This window comes from Strix aluco, chromosome 12, assembly GCF_031877795.1.
Source record: "Strix aluco isolate bStrAlu1 chromosome 12, bStrAlu1.hap1, whole genome shotgun sequence".
In the NCBI taxonomy this organism is placed as follows: Eukaryota; Metazoa; Chordata; class Aves; order Strigiformes; family Strigidae; genus Strix; species Strix aluco.
The window spans coordinates 26,663,841-26,679,754 of NC_133942.1; the positions used below are offsets into that span (position 1 = coordinate 26,663,841).

Consider the following 15,914-nt stretch of genomic DNA (forward strand, 5'->3'; position numbering starts at 1 on the left):
TTGTCTTTAAAGAACTGTGCTTTGCTATCTAAAATACAGAAGCAGAGAGCATTCTAGTAAATGGAGGGAATACAATCTTCTGTTCTTACAAGTGAAGTGTTTTTTCATGAGCTTTAGTTTAATATACTAAATATTTGTTACTGAGAAATAGATTTTTACAAGCCAGTTTTGTTGGCTTGACTGGTTAGTCTAATGTGCATTTGTACTGAGTCCCTTTTCTCTAATGCTTGCAAATCTATTAGTAGAATTAGTGATTACGCTGAGAAATCATTCAGCTTAATATGCCCCCTTAGTAGCTTCATTAACTTCATCTGGGATTCAGTCTACAACTTGTAAGTATTATGCAATGAATAAAGGATTGCAATGGAGTTCTTAAGTACTGATGAGTTTCTTCATATTGGTTATTTAATTTGCTCTTATCTGGCTGCATCTGAATGCATCTTAAATTCCTATTAAAGTAGATAGCAGAGTCCTCTGTTAATTGGTGTTGACTCAGTCCCCAAGTCCTCATAGATCTTTGTGAGCACCGTGCTGGTGGACACCTAAAAATAAACAGAAGTATTTTGGAGAAGAAAATAGAGCAATACCTTTTATCTCAGTCTCGGATTGAGAGATCTTTTTGGAGGGATAACATGGAAAACTTGACATTTATGTAGTTAAAGACTTTGATGACATCTTTTTATTCAGAATATTCAGTTTCAAGTACAACTGTACATCTTCGAATAGAAAACTGAAAACTCTGATCTTATTTCCATGCATAGCTGGGAATTTGATTTTATTATTATGCGTTCTGTGCTCCTTAGCTATAGGAAATGCATTAATTTTGTTTAATCAGTTTCTATTTTAATTTCACAAATAATCTTTTGAATTGGAATTAAATTTGCTTTGTGAAGCCTTTACATTTTGATACATGGAGAATTGAAGGATAACATTTCTTGTTTAGGAACGTCACCAGCTACAAAAGCAACTTGAACTAAATGAAATACAGATATCTGGAGCAAAATCTGAAAACAGCTCTGACAGTGAAAGGTGAGATATGTCTTTTCTGTGGAACTTCTAGTTTTGCTAGGAAACTTTAGGGGTTGGTTTGTTTTTGAAGACACCTGAATTTTACTTTTTCTGATTTTAAAACTGTAGTCTGGTAGGGATTGTCCGTCTGAATGTAAGTTTATTTACAGTATAAAATAGTGATAGGGTGAATTTTTGCAACAAAACCCACTTTCATGCATCTTTCTTGAAAAGTTGTTTGCAAACATGCAGAGTACATTTGAGACGAAACAAGCTGTCACGTATTTGTGGATTGCATTTTTCTTAAATCTGCATTCCCAAATCCAGCACAGTATGATCTTGACTATGAATAGTTTCATTATCTCTTTCTAGACGGCTCAACACAATTTCAAAAGAAAAGACATTCTGTATACTGTATTAAAAAATGAACTCCTGAGGAGAGCAAGAGTTTCGTGTGTAACTGCCAGAAGTGTCTTTTTTTGTATAAAAGAGGGAAAGCAGGGAATATATTTGAGGCTTGGAGGGACAGGTCTACACATGTGGTGCATGTTAGCATATACACATGAACAAAATGGAGCTGCAGAATAAATTTGTCATGTGGCATCACAGTGCAGAAATAAGCTATGAAGTTATTTGGGGAAACTGAGGGTGATATTGGCAGTGAGACCTCTGTAAATGGTTGTTCTCAAAAGCATGAGGCTTAAAAGATCTTGTGGTGTGGTGGCACCTGGATGTGCTGTTTCTGTCCAGAGGTGGCATGTGCATCCATAACTACCCTTTGAGACTGACAGAGCACCATGACCAGGCAAAAGAAAGCTTCGAGCAAAGCCAGATGCAAAGTTTCAAGAGAAATCTATCCAACACTGAAATAGCGTGACTGCCATTGGAGTGGAAATTGCATCTGCCACTCAAAGGTTTATATGACACTACTTGAGTGGGTAAAGATGAATTATAAGCACAGAGTGAATAATTGTACTTGATTACTACTGGTGGCACCCAGAAATTCAGTTTTAAGGTTTGGCATCCCACTGTTCTTTAGAAGCATAAACATAAAAGGAGGTCCCTGCCAAGAGCATCTCATTGCCTAGTTGTATTGATCTGTAACCAGCTTATCCGGTTTCAGGGTGATAATGGCTTTTCACAGCAGCCTGCTACAATAATAATTTAAAATGAACAGATGTCGCATACAACATAGAATATGGAGATGAAAGATAATTGCTTTCTTCCTTTACCTCTGGATAACAGATACTCTTCTCGCTTCAGTGAATCCTGCCCCATCCACTCAGCATGAAAAGTTATGCTGCAGTAAAAAGGGTGAAGGCAGTGTTCAGACAGGAATTTCTGCAATGCAAGCAAGCACACAGTTGCAATCTACGCAGCAATGAATCTGTGTTCTGGTGCTGAAGTTTGTTCTTAAGTTCTCTTTACCTGTCTGTACCCAACCAGACACTTGAGCTCCACATGAAGAGGGACCTCTGTTCCATTGCTATCGGAGCTTAAAATTCTGAATCTTTCCATGAGAGACCAAGTATGTGTTACAATTGCAATCAAAATGTAATTTGAGGTTTTGTGAGACCTTAATATGCAGGATTGAAAAACCTGCAGCAATGCCTTGATTTTTTCAAGTCCTTGTCAAAGTGCTGCAGTTACAGTTCTGTAGAGTACTTCACTGTTAATGGAGACTCTTTCTGGGGGTAAGAGAATACAATTCAGTCATTCACTAGAATCATGACATACAGTTTGCCATCTGCTGCTCTGCCTTAGAATGGTTGTTCTATTTGCAGCTTCAACAGTTTCTTCTGCTGTGCACAGACCAAGATGAAAAAAGCCTTTTTGTTTTTGATTCCTCTCCTCCACTTCTCAAATTCTGTCCAGTCTTAAACCTAGGAGTACAAAAGTTTATTTTTTAAGAAAGTGATTGCTTGCTTTCAAGAATTTCAAGAATTGTACATTTAGATAAAAGTGGAGGCTCCCATGGCCAATATGCCAAAAACTTACTAAAAATCTTCCCTCCTGTTTCTTTACATATTCTAAAAGTACTTTTCTGGCAAGCTGTCAAACCAGCTTGTGGCAAGAGTTCTTGTGGGTGTTCAATTTCTGTGTTAAACAGATTTGAAGAAATGCAGGATCTGTCTAAAGAGTCATACATACAAACTTAAAACATCCATAATTCCTGCTGAGTGTTGATGAGTTAATACTATTCCAGTTAGCATTCTGCTACTGTTGGCAACTTTGCCAAATCCTTGACTCAAGGCTTCCCTGTAGTAGGAGAGCTTTTAAAAGGATGCCAGGAAATGTACTTCCTGGCTTTAATTTAATATGTATTTCCAAAAAGTTTGCAGGTGGTAATAAGTCATGATAAATGTGTCTTTCTGATGATAAAGATCTAGTTGTCTAAATGCTTTTCACTTCAAGGAAAAACAGACATCTTAAGGAGATGAGCTTTCTCACATTGTTTAATTGTCAGCATTTTGGTCTCTGAGTAAGCATGCCAGTATGCAAGACAAAGGTGAGTTAACTGGGGTGGAGACAGCCACTTTGAGTAGAAAACTACTATTAAAATGTACTTCGGACAAATTGACATCTGTCAGTGCAATTTGACCTGCCTACCTCTTGACCTAGTCTTCCTGATTTATGGTGGGATTGTGGGGGTTGTTCTTGTTTTGCTTATACTGCATAGCTCCCCACTTACATGCTTAATTCTTCCATGTTTTGCTAGGTCACAGCATTTGGAGGAGGTAGCAGCTAGCCTAAGAGAGCGAATCAAACATCTGGATGATATGGTCCACTGCCAACAAAAGAAAGTCAAGCACATGGTTGAGGAGGTGAGATCTAGTAAAACAATTCTGAGTCTTTTGGGAACACTGATTCTTTTAGTAGATAATCCAAAGAGTTCTGTTCTGTGTGCAGTTTCTTTATGCCATCTTAGTTACAAACACAATGGAAGATGAGTTAAGCATCTGGAGCTAGTGAAGCAGAAAGACTTAGGCGAAAGCAGTTTAATCCAGGGACTGTGGGTTATATACTGTGATCTTTAGGCTGACACTAATTCTGGAACTCTTCATGGTAATCCAGGAAATACAGCATACAACTTGCAACTTATTTTGAAGCATCCAGAGGGTAACTGTAGAAACAATGCAGACTAGTCATTAAGGGTCTCCTTCCTGTACAGAAGTGGAAGGCAAAAACTGCCTTTTTTTATGTGGTTCCTCACACAAATAGGTCGGCAAACACAGTTTTTCACCACTCATCTTTCTTACCTGTGTCTTGGGACATCATCTTTATTGATGACCTAGACGAGGGGATCGAGTGCACCCTCAGTAAGTTTGCAGATGACACCCAGTTGGGTGGGAGTGTTGATCTGCTCGAGGGTAGGGAGGCTCTGCAGAGGGATCTGGACAGGCTGGAGCAATGGGCAAAGGCCAACTGCATGAGTTTCAGTAAGACCAAATGCCGGGTGCTGCACTTCGGCCACAACAACCCCCAGCAGCACTACAGGCTTGGGGAGGAGTGGCTGGAGAGCTGCCAGTCAGAGAGGGACCTGGGGGTGTTGATTGACAGCCGGCTGAACATGAGCCAGTGGTGTGCCCAGGTGGCCAAGAAGGCCAATGGCATCCTGGTTTGTATCAGAAATAGCGTGGCCAGCAGGGACAGGGAAGTGATTTTACCCCTGTACTCGGCACTGGAGAGGCCACACCTCGATTACTGTGTTCAATTTTGGGCCCCTCACTCCAAAAAGGCCATTGAATGACTCGAGCGTGTCCAGAGAAGAGCAACGGAGCTGGTGCAGGGTCTGGAGCACAGGTCAGATGGGGAGCGGCTGAGGGAACTGGGGGGGTTTAGTCTGGAGACAAGGAGGCTGAGGGGAGACCTCATCGCCCTCTACAGCTACCTGACAGGAGGGTGCAGAGAGGGGGGGATGAGTCTCTTTAACCAAGTAACAAGTGATAGGACAAGAGGTAATGGCCTCAAGCTGCGCCAGGGAAGGTTTAGACTGGATATTAGGAAGCGTTTCTTTCCAGAACGGGTAGTCAGGTGTTGGAATGGGCTGCCCAGGGAGGTGGTGGAGTCCCCATCCCTGGAGGGGTTGAAGAGTCGGGTTGACCCAGCGCTGAGGGATCTGGTGGAGTTGGGAACTGTTAATGTTGGGTTGATGGTTGCACTGGATGATCTTCAAGGTCTTTTCCAACCTAGACAATTCTGTGATTCTGTGATCTTGGCTGATACAATTTCTTGTAAAATTTTAAATGGCTTTCTGCTGGAAAGCTGCTTTAAGTTACAGGCTACCTATGCACCAATAAACTGTTTAGCAGTCAGAAGGCTGTTATTGCAAACATTTCTGTTTCTCCCAAGTGCAAGAAAGAATGACATGGGAAATAGGTAAATTAAGTTTAAATTGAAGCTTTACAAAGCAGACTGACAGCACTATTACACTGAGCCTTGCTATTGCACAGAGGATAGACATTAATGAAATTTTATTTGTATGTGGACATCACACATTCACAAGATCAAATGTTTGGAAACCATTCTAACCTAAGGCATTTTTTCTGCACTCACAGCCTGCTTATAGGATTTCTGATGAGACATGGAGTTTTTCCATTTTTGTCAAGGTGGTTTTTACATATGTATATATAGATACACACACACACATATATATACACACCCTATATTTATATACATATTTACCTATATCTGTTTTGTTTTATAAGATTCTGATGAAGTTCTTCTGTATGATCATGTGTAATAGTAAGTCTCTTTTACACAGAGAGATGCAAAAGTATCTCTTTGCATTAAAGTTCTTCTGTCATCAGTATAGTATAGAAGACTGGTGTAAAGTCTTGAGGTTTTGTTTATACTTCAGCTTGCCATTTTCACTGTCTTCAAGCATCATAACAGGTGGTCTAAAACTGAGCTAACAATCTTTATACCATGGTATTCTATTAAGGAAAACTTCTCCAATCTAATAATCCAATCCATCTAATTAATGGATTATGGAAACAATTATTTAATCTGGTTTGTATCTCTGTAAAGCAGCCATCATATTATGAGGTTTTTTTGTTCTAACCAAAAGTTCAAAAGGACTTGTCACTTTGATACATGTGGCAACCCAGATGATTCTAGTAATATATGAGGATGGTGGCCCAGACCTTGCCCTTTATTACTAAATATATTTTAAACTGCTCAATGTAACTTGACCTCTAGTGGGTTGCATTGGTATAACAAATACTTACAGTTCCATGGGGGTGTTTTGACAAAAACAGGTATAAAGCTTGAGCCAGTTATTATTATTCCATAAATATTAGGTTTAATGGGTGAGTTTAGTTTGCTGATTCTTTGTAATGTATCTCTGCGGGTGCCTTCATAGACACAGAATGCTCTTCTAGATCTTTTGGTTATCCTGTTTAACGAGTGTTAGGTGACCAATTCACTACTTAGCTCTCAAATACATCTACTTCTAACTGATGTCTGACTCCCTGCTTTTCAAAATCAATTAAATATCTGTACAAATCCTTGACTGCTACGTTGCCATAGGGACTATATTTTTGCTCTCTCCTTTAGTCCTTGTGTATTTTAGTTTTTCTTTTAATTCAGTTTCCTTGAGAACTGCATGAACAGCTGTAGCTACATCTGTATTTTCACTAGTAAGCTAACTAAGGACTCTTGTAACAGAGGTTTGATCAGGTCAGATGGTACCAAGCACATTAGGCACCTAAGGCTTTTTTCATTCTATGCTATCAGTGGTTTGTGTTTGTACTGTGTTTGAGGAAATATCTGTGATATAGTTGGCATGCACTATTTTAATGGACTCTTTTAATTAAAGGCCTAAAAGTTAGCAGCTTTAATAGTGCAGAGAAGAGTAGCTGTCCACCATGGGGGAAGATAAAAAGCATTTCAGATGTGTATGCCCTGAGCTATCCACGCATGTGGTATTCTTCATGATTTTGTGCACTTCTCTCTGTAAATATTAGAGAAGTATTTTCAGGCTCACTTTAAGCAACACTTACTAACTGTGCCATAGAAGCTGAGAAATTGGCAACAAAAATGCTTCTTAAAAGGCAGGCCGTTGGAAAAGGAATGCTGTCTGAAGAATCTGTTCTGGAGTTAAGTTAAAAACTAGCGAGCAGCAGCACTAAACGTACTTTCTAGAATAAATAGGGAAGGTTTTGTAATTGCACTACTCTTTAAGTCCCAGAAAGTGTGTTTGTTGTGATAATTTGAACGCATGTTCTCTTTAAGTTAATCAAACACAGAATGTAATAGCCAGGAATATCTAGAAAAGTGTCATGAAAACCTGCCACATTACTCATTATTGCAATACTTTCATGGCTGCTATCTGTAAAATAACATTTCATCTTAGGGTTTATGAGGGTATTATAATGATCAATAACTTGCATTTAAATAATATAATTGAGAAAGAAAGAATGCTCAAAGCAGCTAGAAAGCCTGCTTTCTGAAATGCTTAGTTTCTCTGTTGCGTGAGAATAGACTGAGAACAGGCTAACTCAGAAGAGAGGTGAAGAGAAAGTAAATAATCAAAATTATCAGCAGTGCTTCTGTTAGAAGCTGAAACAAAGCTACATTAGGTGAGAATGATGGCTAAGCCAATGCTTGCTTGGCTACAGGATGAGCTTCATTTAGTATTAATCTTGGTGTATTCAGACACAGATCTGAAGTATTAATGAGGGGTTTATTCTCTCAGGGTTTGTGCTGTTATCTCCAGTTTAGACGAAGTGCAGCTAAAGAACATCATTTCAAAGGGGGCTGAACAAACAAGATATGCTGCTTCAAACTCATGTGGATAACTGTCAAAATTGAACAAGTACTGAGATGAATCTGCTGGCTGAAAAATCACAAAGTAGATTGCTCTTCAGGCCTTTTTAGGGAAAGATGATGGATCATTTGCAAGTGAAAGATGCAGGGCATTCTGTAAAAGAACAGCAAGCAATCAGGAGGAAGAGAAAGAGAAGCTTTATAGTGGAGTTTTGTGATGCAGTAGGCAGCTTTAACACCTCCAGTGCTGTTATGATGGCATTTAAAAATGTGTTAGGAGGCTGTGGTCAGTACTAATCTAGGCATTCATGAAGGGGGATGCTGGCAGAGAAGCACCAAGTGTAGGACGAGTATTAAAGCCTTCCTTTGCACAGGACCCATCTTGTTGGTACTGAATGCAGTAGATATGTGACCTGTGGAATTAAGCCCAGACAGAGAAGAACAATGACAGTTCAGTGTACTTACACTCTTTAGCAAAGAAATCATTTACTTCTGATTTTGTTTTTTTCTCTGAAAATAAATCCTTCCATCTCAGGGATTAATAGAATCTCTTTCAACTTGACCTAGTCAGACCAGTCATAAATTAAATAGGAGCATGGAAAATAACTTTCAGAAGAAAATAAATGGAAGAAATAAAATAGAAGTTTGCTGGTGTCAGTGATCTTCAACATCTCTCTGTGTTAGATCCCACGCACACCCATTTTTCAGCCTTGTAGGGATTCTCTGCTGTGAGAGCCAAGATTGCAGCCCATTAGAGCACTAGCTGAGCAGAAAGTTACCCTGCATAGTCTTAAAGCCTCATGTTCTCATTAGAGAGAGATTGCAGATGATTTAAGGTTGACAGATTTATCCCTGTGTTGAACTTGTTTGTTAAATGAATCTATTTGTTCCCAGCTTAGTGCAGTACTTTTTACATGAAGTGCTGGCAGTTGAAAGTACAGGACCTGCATTTGGCAGGTGTGTAGAAACCCAGCCCTTTTCTCGTACTATCTGTACATAGCAAGCTTTCAAAAAAAAAAAAGGGTGAGAAGAGACAGATGGCCAGAGTAGGTCACCCAGAGCTCAGTGGTGAAATCAGTGAACATTAATAATGGTAGAATCAATTACCTTTTTTTTTTTTTTTTTTACCCTTGCCTTTGTAGCCATCTTAAAGTATGGCTGGACAGGGAGAGGCTTTCAGAGACAATCCAGGAAAAAGCCAGTTCAATCAGAGTAAGAATTTGCGGGGAGACTCACAGTGTGAAAGGTGGAAGCATGCAAACTTCAGGCCCTTCCACTAAGGAGTTTCCATGCAGAGATGGAATTTGGCAAGCAGATGCAGGCAAAGGCATTATGGGGGGGCATGGGAAGCTGCTCCCACATTGCTTCTTTCAGGGTTGAAATTGCTGTTGTTCTATGAGGGGGGTGAAAGCTTGTCTTTTATCTATTCAATGTGTTAATCAGTTTATCCTGTCTGTGCCAGTGTAGGAGATCGGAGAGAGTTTAGTGTAAGATAAAGCTAAAAGTCTTCAAATGAAATACAAAACATCAATTTAAAATCAGCAACAAAAGCATTCCCTGGCTTGATCTCAATTTCAAACCTGGAGAGATTTAAGAGAGCTTTAGTTTTGAGATTTGTGGAATTGACATTGAAATGGATTGCAGTTTTGTGGCACAATAAGCTTATTTTATATGTAATATTGTTTCATGTTGAGAAGCAGGAGAGGGAAGGAAATAAGCATTTACACTTTGTAAGCAAGGTGAGTGGGTTGATGCAGATATAGGGAGCTGTTCTGAAGGGGACTGAGAAGAGAAAAGAATATTTGATTCCATGCCAAGAAATTATCTACAGAACTCTTAATTTCACATGAAATTCCCCTAACTACTGAATTGAACTGTCTCTAGGTCATGGCCCATGAGCTGTTCTCCACCTTTAGTCTCAGATTCGTTGGATAATAAATGGTGACCAAACACCAGGGAGAAGCTGTATCCTGTTCTGTTGTGGAAGATACTTCCATGAAAGGACAAAGTGCTAATGAGCAAATGATATCCCAAATACAGAAGATACTTTTTATTGCATGAATGGGGAATAAAGAAGAAATTTTCCCACCAAAGACTTAATAACCAGCTGAAAACTTCTGTATCAAGATACTCCAACTCCAGATACATAACAAAATATCCCAGTTTTAATATGGAAGTATGGTTTCAGTTTTAGGTCAAGTAGAAGTCGTCACACAGAAGCACAGAGGATGAGAAGATGGAATTACCAACCACAGACAGATGCCAAATTTTTATTAACCAAAATCTGCATTGCATAGTACCTACAGTAAAACCAAAACAACAACAAAACACAACGACAAATGTAGAAAGAGAAACCTACCTTGGGAGCTTAGAGGAAGAAGATAAATGGCAGAACATAAATAACTCGCCACCCCCCAATTCAAGTGTTTGGCATGCCTCAGTGGACTTGAGCAATGCAGTACATTGCTTATCTATTGGCAGAAGTAGAATCGCTGCTGGTGTTTGGTGAGAGTGTTTATACATGCATAGCATCAGCTCTTTCAGCTGGGAATTGTCTGGCCAAGTCATTAATTAGAAAACTTGCACATTACTAAGGTAGCTCTTAATAAGGTGGGTTGAACTGTTAGACAATGTGCCAATGTTTGTAACTTATTAGGACATCTTGGCCCTGTGAGGCTGCTTTGGCAATAGATGTTCATCAAAGACTGGTGTAATGTGTTCATACAGCTCGTTAGTTTAGGGAGGTCTCTAAGTTGGTGCATTAACTTAAATCAATCAGTTGTTACATTTTCTTTAAATACAATACGAGTTTTAAAATACAAAAAGTATGAGGGGTCGCTCGGGTGGTTTAAGGAGGATTAAAAGGCGAAGATGCTCATTCCTATTTATTGTATTATGTTCCCTGAAAAAATTTCAACACTCTTGTCTAGCCTCTGATAAATACCACTTAAGGTCCAGTGAAACATTGGACTGAGTAAAATCTTGTTCTCCTTGTACAGCAATTATCTCTGAGAGTTCAGGCTGATGTTGCAATGCTAGTCTGTCTTGTTTTGTATCATATTTTATGTGTTTGTCCTGTGTTTAGTCATATTTATGACCAGGTTGCTCATGTCTCTGTATCAGTGTTACAGATGCCCGATCCATTAATGGTAGATGAATAAGGAAAATAAACGATACCTGAATAATATATAATACTTAAATAATACATAATACTTAAATATATTAACACTGTCATGTTCTGATGAATATTTTAAACTAATGGATGGTAATATCAAGTGGTAAATTTTGACTGAGTTTATCTAACAGCCGGATCTGTTCCAGTGCAGTAGATCACTGTATAGTTCAAGCCTCCAGACCTGTGTCTGAGTACACAGAGTAAAATTAAGTTTGCTATTTCAGACTTTCTTTATAAAGGCTCTACAATTGGATACAACTTTAATTTTCCTCAAGATTTTTTTTCCTTCTGCTTTAATTGCTTTATAATTCTGTTGACTTCCCTTCTAATATCACTACTTGCATCTCCAGCATTTCTTTAGAGAATTTCTTTTAAGTCTCGCAATTCTCCTCTTAACTTCTTCTTAGGTGTTCTATCCATGAGATCAATTTAATGCTGTTGACTCATACATCTAGCTTTCCATCTTACTGTAGCAAAATTTAGTTTCTTGGTGGAGCAACCAAAATTCAGAATTGCAGCTCTTCCTAGAAAGTATTTACACAGTCCATGCAAGTCACATGACAACTTTGGTATTTGAGATGTATTGGAGACTCTATAAGGTGCAGTAGTGAGAAAGAAACAGATCTTCATTGATGGGATGGACAAGAAGAATTTAATTTTCTGGGAGTTGCTACAGGGTGACAATCTGGATGGAGATTGAGGGAGTTTGAGAGAAATGACTTGAAGGTTTCAGAAGGAGGCAAAAGCATAGAGGTGGTAACAGCAGTAGGACTGAATCAAGGAGGAGACAGCTTGAAAAGAAGTGCTGTGGCCATATTAATCTTGAGCCAGTGGATAAATTCAGGATGATTCACATTGCATGTGGTGCCTTAAGTGCTGATTAAGATCATTAGAAACTGCAGTGGGTATGTGAAATGCAAACTGCACACCCAACACAATCTGCAGGGAACTTCATGGATCCTGACGTGACAGGGAAAGATCAGGTGCCCTTCCTGTGCATGACAACCAAATGCTGGGGATTGAAGTGGGGTGGCCAAAGGGCTGAGCTCGCGTGCACCCCGCCACGCTGACCTGTCGCCAGGCGCAAAGCTCCTGAGCTGCCTGTGGGTACTGAGTGACTGAGCCAGGGAGTTCAGCTCTCCTAGTTGTTGCAGCACTGGGGGGAATGCTTCCCAGCCCCTAGGATGGCCTAAGAGCACATGATGCCACTCAGTTGCTGGCAGACCAGATAAATTACAGACTGTAGTTTAGTCCTTGTAGCTCTTCCCTTCCCAGTTTTGGAGTAGTCAGATATATCCCACCAGGAGAAGGGAAAGCAGGAGCAGTGAATACGGGGGGGTGGGAGAGGTAAGAGAATGAAGTGATAGGAAAAAGGGTGATTTTGTGGTCCAGCATTACTAAATTCACATTTTTACTGTTAGCAGAACTGTTTTGAAAGGAATGAGTGGGTCATTAATGTAAAATGATATGCTAAGTAGGTTGCCAGTTTTGTTTGACTGCTTAATGTGGGTGCGAAGGTTGTAGAAAAGTGGAGGGAAAAGAACGGCTAGTCAGTATAAATGCAAGTTAGGTCAAGAGGTAAGTGATAGGGAAAGTCTGTCTGGGAGCTTCTCTAGAAGGTTGGAAGAGGAGATGCTGAAGGATATACCTGAATAGTGCTTGTAGAAAATGATGGAGAAATCTGAGAGGGTAGTTGTACAAAAGCCAGATTTGGGAGCAAGTTGCTGAGTTGGCGGTGACCTGAAATGCTGTAGTCTGCAGACACAGCAAGGGTGAGGTGGATTATAGGCCATGGGCATTCAGGAAAGAAAATGTAGGAACATCGGGGTGGTAATTTTGTCCTGAAGGCAGTCCAGAAGTGACTCAGATCCAAGAGGCAGTCCATGGAAGTTGAGAGTCTTTGGCTTGCACTGATTTGTTTCTGATCCTAGACTATTCTGGCCACCACCTGGGCCCTCAGTTCAGTATTGTGTTTGATTTATCTTGCTTCGCCTCTCCTTCTTACCTTATATTCAACCCAAAGTCAAAAGCTATTGCTCTGTCGCCTGCTAGTTCTCTTGCTTTATGCAACTCCTTGAAACAAAGACACTCAAGACTTGGGTTTGTGCAATACAGGTTTATGGTGCTGTAAGTGTTACCATCTTATTTTAGTTTCCCCTAACTAGCATTTTTATGGAAAAATCAAAATGACATTAAGTAGCAAGGCATTAATTTTATTTTTGAGATGCTTTTACCCAATATCAGCATTATGATCCAGTGTTCTTGTCACATTCCTCTATCAAAGGAAACCATCACTTTTAATTTATGCAATGTGACTTATATAAATGTATTGAATTAAGGTTGCATTTTATTTAAAATAGTAATATATTAATATAATCCCCTGAAGTTATTCCTGTTTTTCCTGGTTTCCTGTGACATATCCCCTCAAGGGGTAGTCAAATCAGGTTTGCTCACTCCTGGTGCTAATGGCATAAGATGATGTGTACTCAAGTCCTTATTCAGTAAATAAACTTTTTTGTAGTAAACTACTTGGTGGGATGTGTCATCTATGTCAGGCCTGTGAGTAGGCCTAGAGGTGTGACCTAACTGAAAGTTGTTTCAGTCCTTGGACTGCAGTAGCTGCTGAGTCAACTAGCTGGCCATGTGTCTGGGGGTGCAGCATGCCTGTACGAAGTCATACAGCTGCCCTGCTACATTCTGGCCCTGCTTTCCTTCTGCAGTGGCCTCAAAGGGTAGCTCTGCTGCATCTGGGGAGCAGGGACTGCAGGACTTTTCCTGGCAATGAGACAGCCTCTCATTTTAGCCACAGCTGAATGTATTTCTCCTGGAATGTGTTTGGTCTGTTTGCCTTTGAGTTCATAATATTCTAAAGGTCCACTAAAAGGTTATATAAGTTACCCAGTTCACATCCTTACCGTATCTGTAATCTGCATGGTCTAATCATTCCATTGTGTTTTACTGCTAGACTAAGACTTTGTGCATGTGATGATACAGCACCACATTGTCTCTTATCCATAGTGAAGAAGAGAAGGCATATTTTAAAATTCTGGCATAATTCTTCAGAGGGACAAAGGGGATTGACTTAACGGGTTCTGACTGGTACTATGTAAACATGTTAAAATAAGGCAGGGAGTACTGTTGTGTAGGGTTCAGTCTGCTGGTCCTTAGAGGACACACACACACACACACACACACATGGTATACCGTAACATTCCTGCCAAATTGCAAAATGTCTTTTTGGAGTTCAGGTTTGTGTTTGGGAAGGGGAGGAGGCTGTTTGTCAAGGTCTTCCTCTTTGTATTCTCTGTTAGATTTTAAGGTGTCCATGTTCATTTTTGCCTTCAGACTATTCTAGTTAAAATAACTCAAGAACATCCTTAGGGAATTTGTGTCTCTGTAGCCAATGTGAAGAATAAACAAACAAAATTTAACTTACACTAAAACTATACATAATACTGGTAAACGTAATAGTTACTGTCACAGTTTATTTCACCTCTTAGAGCCTTTGTATCATAGAGTGAATAGAACTCAAGGTAAATGGCTATAAACCAAGAGTTTGGTCTTGCTTTTGGCTAACAGATAATTCACTCACTTATTTGGAAACAGCAATATTTTGTGTTTGATGTGAAAACCAGAATAGGCAGCTAATGAGGTATATTATCTTCAGTAACAAGAATGGATATCTGTCAGGGCAAAAGCCTCCCCTGATCACATAGCTGTGCTTGGCTTCGGTCGTCTTTGTGTTGTGCTGATGACTGGTGTTCAAATTATTTTCTTGTATGCACAGCAGGAGAAAAGAATATTAATAGAGAAGACCCACTTGAAAGTCCTAAAAGAACAGTTTATCTCTTCTGAAGTGGAATTTATTGGCAGGACTGAAGCTATTGAACCAGTGAAGATGTAGCTGGCTTAATTTAGTCATACTATTAAGCATAGTTGTAATTAAATATGGAGATCAAAATATGTTCTATGATTTTCTGAAAAATGATACAAGCTTTGTGTTTCTGTGATTTGAAAACTGAAATTATATTAGCTTTAGACGACATGGCTAGTTTTTACATACACTTGAAAGTAAAAAAAAAAAAAGAAGGAAATACCTGATTTTGAGAAAGATGGATGATGATAGCACTCATATATTCTGTAACTGTTCAGTTGAAATCACTTACTGTATGGAGTTTACATTTTAGCTTTTCCAATTAATAACATCATTGTTTCAATAAGATGTGGTAACTGAAGATCATGGAGACAAAATCAAAGTTGAGTTGGTGTTATAACTTTTGTTTAATTTATGCATTTTTTGCTTAATTTTTTTTCATAGTTCTGTATGGTTTTGTTGAAATGTTTCATAATACCTAGCAGTAAATTTTTGTGAGGGTGATAGTACTACTGTTGTTTTGATTATTGTACCTTTGAATACTTTATCATTCTCTTTTAGCAGGATGTGAATATTTCTACTAATCGTTGTTTCCAGACATGCTGAAAAGTTTTACACTAGTGGTTTTTAAGGGGTTTGTTAATGTTCTTTCACAAAATTGATTTTAAGATACAAAGTTAAAAAGTGACTGGTGAGAGTGCATGGAAAATTTGACCCAAGTGTTTAAAAAAGATCTTTTTTGCATATCAATGTAACATAATGACTGCCAGGAAAAATTAATGTATTCTGAGCTTTCCTTGATTTCAGCTTGGCTGTTCTACAAAATGAATTAACTTCAGTAAAAGACCACTAAATTTTTTACTAACAAATATTTTTTTACTTTTTTCCTTAAAATTGTATCAGTGAAGCCCACAGCCAATCAATAACCTGACAAAGTAAGGCTACCTCATTTAATGTGTACTTTTATAGAAAATACCTAGTTTTTATTATGCATAGGTATTTTTATAGGTTTTTTGTGATAAAAAAGCTATAGGCATAGATCTGGTTTTTTACACTGTTGGCATATTGCCCAAAAATGTGAAGGAA

General features: G+C 38.9%; 1 protein-coding gene across 3 annotated transcripts in view; it reads left to right on the plus strand.

Moving 5' to 3' along the window:
• Positions 1 to 15,914, plus strand: part of MYZAP (myocardial zonula adherens protein) — a 65,276-nt gene that overhangs the window by 31,039 nt on the left and 18,323 nt on the right. For all 3 annotated transcript variants that reach the window (XM_074838017.1, XM_074838019.1, XM_074838018.1), the window contains 2 exons: positions 944 to 1,029; positions 3,728 to 3,833. In XM_074838017.1, coding sequence (XP_074694118.1) covers positions 944 to 1,029; positions 3,728 to 3,833 — 192 coding nt within the window. The remainder of the gene's footprint in view (positions 1 to 943; positions 1,030 to 3,727; positions 3,834 to 15,914) is intronic.